The sequence below is a fragment of the Mus caroli genome, unplaced genomic scaffold, assembly GCF_978045245.1.
Source record: "Mus caroli unplaced genomic scaffold, Mus_caroli_1 scaffold_6, whole genome shotgun sequence".
Taxonomy (NCBI): Eukaryota; Metazoa; Chordata; class Mammalia; order Rodentia; family Muridae; genus Mus; species Mus caroli.
In genome coordinates, this window is record NW_028227261.1 from 65862928 (window position 1) to 65873039 (window position 10112).

Consider the following 10112-nt stretch of genomic DNA (forward strand, 5'->3'; position numbering starts at 1 on the left):
TGAAAAGATGAAAGAACTTATAATCTGTGACCCCATGACCAGTTGCAGCCCAAGTTGAGGCAGACAGTCGTGTTTATCTTTTCCTTACTTCAGAGAAATGGTACAGTATGTGTGTGGGTGTGTCTGTGGTGTGTATATCTGTCTGTATGTGTGTCCATCCATATTTGTACAAGCATGTGTGTATACTGATGTTACTTGACTTATAATGAAAAACATATCACAATAAGTCCACTATATGTAGAAAATATAAATTTGACACCAAATATAGTAAACAAATAGCTTAGCAAAACTGTGCACTGTGGAGTATTAGTTGTTTAGAATAGAACATTTGAGACAGAGTTGGGAGCCACAGATATCTGTCACCAGCAAGCATCTCATGAAATTAGCATATCACTAATCTGGAAAAAGATTAAAATTCAAAATACTGCAGCTGCCACTGGATGCCTACTACACTGGCACTGTCATGAAGCTAGAAAGGCATAAAAACAACAGTAATCAGAAACATCTTCATATAACAGTTTTCTTGTCTATAATACCTACTTTAACAAAAATAATAATAATAATGGCTAAATGTATCTCAGGATAAATTTAATAGGCCACTTAAATGTGGGTTTGTCTAGGTGAAAGAAAATGAGCACCTCCCAAAGATGGATAAGACACTTTGTGTCGTTGGGAGAGATCAGCATGTTTTGTCACCCAGGAGGCTCTTATATCAGCTTTAGGTGAAAGACATTTTATGTACACACGTTACTTAGAAGGAAACAAGTCAGACATGAATGATTATGAAAGCTGTGTTGGCAAGAACTACACTGGACAGGACTGGGCTAAATTAGTTCACCTAAGACAGAAAACTACATTTCCTAGATTCCCCCTTTCCATATCATTCAGAGTGAATGCTGACCAAACATTCTACAGAATTATAGGTGAAGTTTGTCAGATATAGGTAAAACAGGAGTCACCGAGCTGGGACACCCAAATGTGTTTCTAGTTTGCCTTCATTTTTCCTGACTCCAGCTTGCTTTCCCCTGCCGACTTCACTGACCCTTCATCTGATGCCAATGTGAGAGCCCAGTACTTTAGCAAGATTAGTTAGTAATTATCAGATGTGCCTGTTTTCTCCAACAAGAAGTTTATCTCCAAGATCCTCTTTTGTGTTGGGAGAATATTCTGTAAATTCTTTATTTCCACTGGTAGTTATGAGGGCTCTGTCTTCCTAACCGAATCTTGACTAATTAAAGGTAGTATGAACCCAGAGCACTGGTTGTGCTGGTCGAGTCCTCAAGCCCTTAAAAGAATCCAAATACACACACAATAGTATGTTGTGAAAGTGTGGCTCACCGTGGCATGAAAACCAAACAGGAAGCCTGGAACTAAGCCTAGATATTCACCGGGAAGAAGAGCCCTTTGGTTCTACATCCACTAAGTGGATTAAGCACAATTACAGTGCTCTGTGTTGAGCGACCGCCACCAGGGGGCAAAGATAATATCTTAATACAAAGCAGTAACAGTGAGAGTTGTTTACTTAATACCAGGATATAAGCATTACTGTACTGTGCAATTTATTCAAGCTACCTCTTATCTCCATGAATCTTGCAGGTTGGATATTATTATCATTATTTTACTGAGAAGAAACAGATGCCCAGAGTATTGTGTAACTTGCCACTCACAAGATCTGTCTCAACAGTAAAGCAAGAAATTCTTCTAGGAAGACGTAGGACTACACACTTTGTAAACAATCTAGCCATGTTTGTCTGCAGGGTTCTCACATGTCCTGTCTGAGTCCTCTTTTTCTTGAACATGTGTGTCTCACAAAAACCTTCACACTGGATCCCTTTGAAAACCACACTGCCTTCTGTCTCCTCTCTTTTCACATCCTTCTGGGAGGTTTTCCATATAGAAAATTATCTCATGAACAGTGTTTAATTAACAAACAATGTCTATAGACTTTTTTGAGAGGTCGTAGAACTGAAACTTGTTCATTCATTTATATAAAAAATCATTCCCATATTCTGAATAGCTGATAAGTAATTCCATCCCAATACTGGGGTGGTAATAAAAAATTCCATCAAGCAGGCCTCTGGTATTTTCAACACAATAATTTCAATGGAAATATAATGGCACAGTCAGAAATCACCAACTGTGAAAAGGCCACTCCTTTGGTTCTTCTGCATTTTCTCTCCATAGAGTTGTCAACTTCTATGTCTCATACAACATGTGGAGAAGACAGCTCAGTCTTTGTCTTCCTAACTGATGACTAGAGAGGTTAGCTGTCAATGCCTCAAGTAGCTTATAGGCATAAATATCATAATTATAAAGAACTGACTCATGTACTGACATGGCCAAATGGTGACAACCTTAGCTGTTTGGTTGATTGCTCTTTTACACATGGAAAAGCAGTCTATTAAAAACTCAAAGCTGGATCTAGTCTCTTGACCATACTTCTGCTTTGCACCTAGCTTGATGCATGACACAAAGTACATGCTTTAATAAATGCAATGACTCGATTTCTAATCTAATGCTTTTATTAATTTAGTAAATAATGAGGTACTATTGGCCACGTATTATGTATCAGACACCGTACAAAGCTGTAAAGAAACAAACAGGCATAATCCTTTCTCATACCTAACAGTCTGAAGTTACTAAAATAAGGAACCCTTCCTGGTAACACATACTATTATTACCCTTGGAACTGGCTATACAGATCTCAGCTTCAGTTTCCTCGATGTCTAGCTAGTAGTTGGAAGAATCTCCGATTTCATAAAGTTTTTTAGGTATTAGAGTCTTGTGAATTATATAGACTATATAACACATCATAAAAATTAACTTAATATTTAGATTATTAAAATAATGTATCCACATACTTTGGGTTTTGTTTTTATTTGTTTTGTTTTGTTTTGTTTTTAAGACAGGGTTTCTTTGTATAGCCATGATTGTTCTGAAGCTCATTTTATAGACCAGATTGGCCTTTCATTCCTTTGCCTCTGCCTCTTGAGTGCTGGGATTAAAGGTGTGTGCCATCACCACACAGTCAATAGGTCCACATTATTACGTTAACTTTGTGAAGAATCCAACAATGCTAGAATTGCTCTACTTTTAATCCAGATTTCTGCCATTTACTATAGCTCTCTTTACATCACACTCTGCATTTGACACCCTACACAGCATCTAGTGTATCTCAAAAATAGAATGTAATAGATAGATTCATAAAATAAAAACAACTCAAGGATCACCAAGAGTTCTGATCTGAATACTTTTTAGGAGACATAGAATCTCATGGAACTCTATTCAAAACTATGTATTAATAGGCCACTTTGTAGAATCATTTGGTTGAAAGTTCCATCATCCAAAATCAGCCTAATCTCAATGTATGTCAGCTGCATAGCAATTAGTTACCAGGCTTTGTGCAGTAATTTAGGCTCTGAGCCTGAAGGGTTTCTCCATTTTGTTTTGTACAAAAAGAAAAAGTGAGGATTGCATCCATCTAAAATTTACAGGACTTTTCCTCAACCCTGCCCCATTAAAATTTATGCAAATCATTAAACACTTTGCATTCTACATCAGCACCAGATACTCTCCAGTTGCGCATTATGATATTTTTAGGTCAGATATACTGTGAAAACTTATTAGCTTAATAGAAAAGACACACATACATAGTCATAATTTTAAAATTTTCTAGTGATTCTTGCTTCTCAGATAAAGATATTTCTAACTCCTACCACATCTGGATCTTCATTATTCTTCACAATACAGTGAAGCCATTGTCCATTTAAAAATTAAGGCACATGAGGAGAACATTGTACCGTTGCTTTGTGAGCTGTTTTTTCCCCTCCTGGGGCTTCCCAGTGACTGAATTGAACAGCTGGATGGATGATTTTAAATACTCCAGGTGGGGAAAGAAATGTATGCCTTAAGACTCTAAAAACATCTCTAAGCTTTAAAGGCAGGTATGTATCGCCTAAATACATTACATATACTTTACATAGAATCAGTAGACATTTGTCTGAGCAGATAGTTTAGTTTTTGAATAATTCCTTTTTACCTTTGAGAATGGGTGACATGTCATTAACTCAAACAAATGATAAAGGACTATATTCCCAGATAGAAGTATAAGCTATTCAAAAATTAAAATTATCCTCAGTATAAATATATTTCACAACATGAAAATGAATACAGCATGATCCAAAAGGGATTTTTCACAAACTTGTTAGTCTGTAACAGTTAGAAAACCATGTTTTCTGAGAATATGAATTGCAGCTTGTGATAGTGGCCAGAAGAGGGCAGGGTCTTGTTTCTTATGACCCAATAGTTCTTTGTGCATTTACAATGTTAGCTTTAAAGAGAACAGAGAACAGTTCACAAACATTTCCTTTTTACAATTAATAGCTAAAGAATACAAAAATCGGACATTCCAAAAGTAATAGATTCAAATTTATTAGATTTGCTTACTATTACTGGTCATTTATCTGCAAATAAAATATTTTTAAATACTTGGAACAATTTCTGGCTCAGGTGTGGTAGAAGAGGAAAAGTGGGAAGGGAGAAGGAAGAGATGGAGAGGAAGTTGCTTTAGAATAATAACCACACTCCACAACTCCTGGTTCCTTTTCTACCATATGAATTGCTTTTTACAAATGTTCACTATAAACTGAACTCTACAATAAAATAAAAGCATGTATGGCTTTATAATAAAAGTGATAATTTAAGGAGAAAATTCATTAGTTTAAAATAATAGTTTCCTGAAATAAGTTTATTCAAGGCACATATAATGATTAGATGTTTCTTTGATTTAATGAACACTAAAGAAAAGTCTTCAAATCTAAAGTATATTACACTGCTTAGAAAAATAGCATTTAAGGCTGAGAGGCCAAGCTTATGCTCTTTGAAGTACATTAAAAAGTGTGTGTGTGTGTGTGTGTGTGTGTGTGTGTGTGTGTGTGTGTGTTTTGCATGGCTCTAGAAACACTGCAGAATGGTAGAGTGGATATGTTACAGATGCTCCTGATTGGGCCTGAAATACAGTCTACCACCAGCTACTAAGTGCTTGCTAGGAAGGTGGGACGGCTCCCTAATCATCCCTGGAAATGCATAATCCAAAGTTGGCCGAAAAGGCAATGCTGGAACCAGTCCAGGTGTTAGGTAGGGTGACACAAAACCAGACAGCGCTCTTCCTGGAGAAGAATATGCCAGGCGCAGTGGGCTGAAAGCTAGTCTAGGATTGAAACTGTAGAGAGTTGAATCTCCTCCATAAGCAGCAGACGCAGCTTCAAGAGGAGTGAGAGCTGATTTATTACTTAGAGTCCCAAAGCCAATGCCAGCAAGACTAAAATCTGACGCTCTCTGAAAGGCTGCATTTTCCAAGTCTGCGTGTGCTAGGTCCCTGCAGTCGGGTTTATGTTCTCTCCCATTTAAGATCTGTTCAATAGCTTGGACTACATCTCCCTTGCAGAACTGTAGAATGCCTTCTAGGCGGCTACGCCTGTAACCTGGAAAGATCCTGGTAAGAATTCCGAGAGGGTCTCGTGGTCTTGAGGTCACCGTGGAAAGGCTGGCTCTGGTAGCAATGTAGTCTCTGGCCCACTCGCTTTCATTCCCTGATTCCAGGTCAGAGGAAGAGAAGGACCTGGGACTGTCTTCTCCTCCCGATTGATCCGTGGGGCAAGGAGACAGGATGATGGTGGATTTGTCTGGGTGTTCTGAAATAGATGACATGAAGCCCGGTTTCTCCACGGTCACATTACCCTTAGATGATCCCAGAGAGTGGTGATGAGTGTTGGAGACTGGTTCTTCCTGTCTACTCTGGCATGACTCACAGTTACTCTGTTTTGGTTCTGCAGAAAAGAAAACAAAAATAATCAGACATAAAAATTTGCCACAACATAGTTATGCCCACTCAAAGATACTGATGGATGAAATAATAAACTCATTCAGTGTGTGTGTGTGTGTGTGTGTGTGTGTGTGTGTGTGTGTGTGTGGTGATGCACTCTATATAGGGTCATTAGCAATTTTGATTCACCTAAAATCATCTTCATGGGAGTCACATTTTAAAGATCATGTATGGGAACAGAGGAGGGTGCTATTTCTCGTGCATTTCAGGATATAAGATTATTCAATAGATCTCTTAAAAATTAAGGATCAAAAGAGGAGAGTTTGTTGTTACCCAAAGTGTCAATGTGACACCATCTTGGAATTAGAGGTTTTTTTTCCCAAAATGTCCAAATTTTGCTTTGATCTAAGTGATTTTCTTCCCCCTCCCCCCACACGCAAAGATCCTATATGACAAGAAGTAAGTAAAACAAGTAGTGAATATTCTACCTAATTTAAATGGCTATCTCCAGTGTTCTTTGATGTTTCCCTGTCTCTTTAAGAAACAATCCTAAACCTGCTCCATAAAAGTTTATAGTTTATTTAAAATGTAAATCACATCAAATTTAACACTAGAAGGGACAAGACTCTGTTGCTAAGTCAAATACTTGATAAAAGAAAAGTTGTGACAATTGTAAGATTGCACACTGGTGTTTTCAACATCAAGTAATAATAAAACTTGTCAAACAATATTTGCCACATGGAAACCAATTTCCATTCCTCTTTTGTTTCACTTGCTTCTACAGCAATTCACTGAGTATTGCTCCTGAAACATAGGAAATATCAAAATTAAATCTCTGTTATTTTGTCTAAAAAACAATGTATTACTTCTTGGTTGGACTCCCGGGACAAATATCTCTAGAGAAATACTGGTTGCAAGCTGTGCTTGGGGCTTATGACTGTGATTCCAGTGTTCAGGAAGCTGTGGTAAATATTTGGTATAATTCCCTTCATCTTTGTCCTCTCTGCTTCTAGGGATTGTTTTATTCACTATTGTAGTATACTGATAGCCTTCCTTTTTTTTGAACATAAGCTTCTTTTACATAGGCAAATGCAATTTGCCTCTGAATCACTGTAGGTCTTTGTCTTGTAAATGAATAAGTTCAATACAATATCTTACTATAGTTTATTCATATTGTGTAAGAAGGGGGGTGGTCAATTTAGAAAGCCATTGAAGAAGCCTTTAAAATATGAACTTCTTTTTTATAGGCCAGTCATTGTGACACGATAATCTAATACAATCATTAGGCCTGCAAAATGTACACTTTAGTCCAAAAAGTTTACATACCATCCATACCATCAGCCAAATCTCATTAGCAGTGTAGCTGAAGGAATGTTACCGTCTCTCGGCGGTCTCTATCTTCCATGAGAAACACTTAAAGTTCACTTGTCTAGTGAAATAAACTAGAGCATGTGTCCAAACTTGACATAAGTGAATGCAAATTTTCAATGCAGAGATGGGCTTCTTTCGAAACTACACCCTCTTTTGCTAAGATCTGCAGTTTTGACAACCCAGCAAAGTTTCTAATTAATAGCTTACTGCCGGTTTATCACATAACTTCATGTGATACAACCTGTTTAGGATTTTAATAAAAAGACTTAAAGGAAATTCCCATTTAACAGCAGTCCTATGGAGGGCTGAAAAATTCATGACAACATAATGATATTGATATTACAGGAAAAGTTAATTTGGGGGTCATATTAGTTGTAAATCTAAACAAGAAATACTGGCCATGACTTTGTGGCCAGAAACTGCAAGGATGTACGAATACTCTGCTGAGATCTCTCCAGCTACAAAGTGACACTCTTGTCAATGGTTTCACTATCGACAGGGAAGGCCCAAACTTATTTCCAATGAGAACTAAATATAAGTCCCTAAAGTTTTCCTCTCCTTTGGGAATGGTGCTTAAAGAATTAAGATGGAGCAGGAGAGAAACAGGTGAGAAATTTCAGTTTCTTAAGTGCTAACTGATGACAAAACACTGTCCCCAAATCAAAGATCATCACAATAACCACAGTCAGCCGGTTTCCTGTGCAAGGACACTGTGGCTTTGCAACTGGAAAGAGTGTTAGCACACCTGCTAAAGTTTTCCCTTAAAGCCTGCTTAAGTTCTGGCCACACAAAGACAAAGCAGACTGTGCCTAAATCCACTCCAGGGGCGAGCCGGCGGCTGTGATCTCATACACTTCACTGTTTTCATTATCTTTAGACACGGGATGAGCTCTTCCAGTGAAAACCTACTAACTATCCCCATCCCAGCCATCCACAGGGTAGATCTACATTACTGAACTTCAGCACTTCTTTCAAACAACTCTTTCTGTCCCCTCTTAGGGAGCTGCTGCTCCTTTCTACACATTCTTGCAGAACAATCATTTTCTCTCACGAAAAGCAAACCAAAGAGGACTCACCCTGCTTTCTGTCAGCATAATCTTGCTGGAAAACCTCGAAAGTTGGGACTGACCGGCTCCCAGGGTGTCTAGAGGCACCCGCTCCCAGAACAGCTACAGCCATGGGGTTATTCAAGACCTGGGGACTCTCGGTCCTGCCGCTGCCCCCGGACGCCTGAGCCCCGGGCCCCGACGACCCCTGGTATAGAAGCCTGTGCAGCCCTTGGGCCTCGCTCTCCTCCTGCGCCTGCTGCCTGCGCAGGGCCACCTGCGCGGCCATGACACGCTGCCGCTCGGCGATCAGGGTGCACTTGGCACAGGCGCAGTCCCGCCAGCGACAGAAGCGCTTGTGGCCCTTGAGCGCTGACACCACGCCGTGGTTGCGACAGCGCGCGCACTTCGGGGTCCGCGGGTAGCCGCAGCCTACCGCCCCCAACGCCCTATCCAGCCCAGGGCCCGGAGCGCATCCTGCGCGACCCGCGCTTGCGGTCGATCGCAGAAAAAGGCCAGGCGGCCGCAGGAAAGTCGCGGACACCGGGATCCCCGACGACACCGACCGCGCGGCCGAAGCGGGCGCAGCAGCCCGCCCTGGGGCCAGATGGGGTCGGCAGCCGCCGCTGCGGTCTCTACGACCGTGAGGTGATTGCTCCATTCTGAGAAGGCGCCTCTGAGGAGTAGAATCCAGCAAGTGCGCTGTCCAGAGCTACCCTGTGGGGATACCGGCTGAGGACCCGCCTAGGTCCCGCTGTCCCGCTCCGCGCACTGACTAGAGTTTGCTGTCCTGTCCCAGAGCAAGAAACCGCCGGGTCTAAGAGCTCCAGAACCTGACCGATGGCGCAGCCAGCCAGTGAGCCTCTGAGTCTAGAAGCTGGGGCAGTGTCCTGAGCTCTGCCAGTCTCCTGAGCCTAGAAGGGCCAGGCTGGAGGGCCACCCCGCCCACTGGGTAGGCTGGCCAAGGAAGGAGGCCAGGGGAGGGCCTAGGGCGGAGAGTGGGACTTTCTGGGAGATGGCCTGTGGGATAGATTAGAAAGTGTCCAGATCAGACTGAAAGGTCCATTAAGAAAAAGAAACTTTTATGTATTTTGGATATTCACTCTCTGTCAGATGCAGGGTTAGTGAAGGCTGTTTCACAATCTGTGGGCTGTCATTTTGTCCTAATGACAGTGTCCTTTGATTTACAGAAGCTTTTCATTTTCATAAGGCCCCATTTATTAGTTGTTTACGTTAGTGACTGAGCCATTGGTGTTTTGTTCAGGAAAATGTCTCCTGTACCGACGAGTTCAAGGCTATTCCCATTTTCTGTTCTATTAGATTTAGTGTATCTGGTAATATACAAAATATATACAGAACTCAAGAAGGTAGACACCAACAATCAAAATAACCCAATCTAAAAATGGGGTACAGAGCTAAACAGAATTCTCAACAGAGGAAACTTGAATGGTTGAGAAGCAGGTAAAGAAATCACCAGGGATCACGAATCAAAACAACTCTGAGATTCCACCTTGCACTGATCACACTGGCTAAGATCAAAAACCTGAAGGACAGCACATGCTGGCAAGATTGTGGAGCAAGGGGAACACTCACTCCTACACTGCTGGTGGGAGTTCAAATGTGTACTCTGGAAATAAATTTGGCTGTTTCTCAAAAAAGTGGGAATGGCTCTACCTCAAGACCCAGCTATACCACTCCTGAGTATATCCCCAAAAGATGTTCCACCCCACCCCACCCACAAGGACATCTGCTCAACTATGCTCATAGCAGCTTTGTTACTAATAACTGGAAACAACCTAGATGTCTCTCAAATGAAAAATGAATAAAGAAAATGTGGTTCATTTACACACTGGCATTAAAAACAAGAACAT

At 40.8% G+C, this 10112-nt stretch overlaps 1 protein-coding gene across 1 annotated transcript; it reads right to left on the reverse strand.

Annotated features, from left to right (window-relative positions):
* Positions 1-2341: 2341 nt before the first annotated feature.
* Positions 2342-9118, reverse strand: Dmrta1 (DMRT like family A1). Its single transcript, XM_021160612.2, has 2 exons — positions 8272-9118; positions 2342-5828 (listed from the first exon to the last, which is right to left on the reverse strand). The coding sequence occupies exons 1-2, from the start codon at positions 8900-8902 to the stop codon at positions 4987-4989; spliced, it is 1473 nt and encodes a 490-aa protein (XP_021016271.1). The 5' UTR covers positions 8903-9118; the 3' UTR covers positions 2342-4986.
* Between the last annotated feature and the right edge of the window lie 994 nt (positions 9119-10112).

Coding starts and splice junctions, on each gene's coding strand:
- Dmrta1 (XM_021160612.2), bottom strand. CDS start 8,902: ATGGAGCAATCACCTCACGGTCGTAGAGACCGCAGCGGCGGCTGCCGA. Junction 5,829..8,271: donor TTATGCTGACAGAAAGCAGG/GTGAGTCCTCTT, acceptor TCTTTTCTGCAG/AACCAAAACAGAGTAACTGT.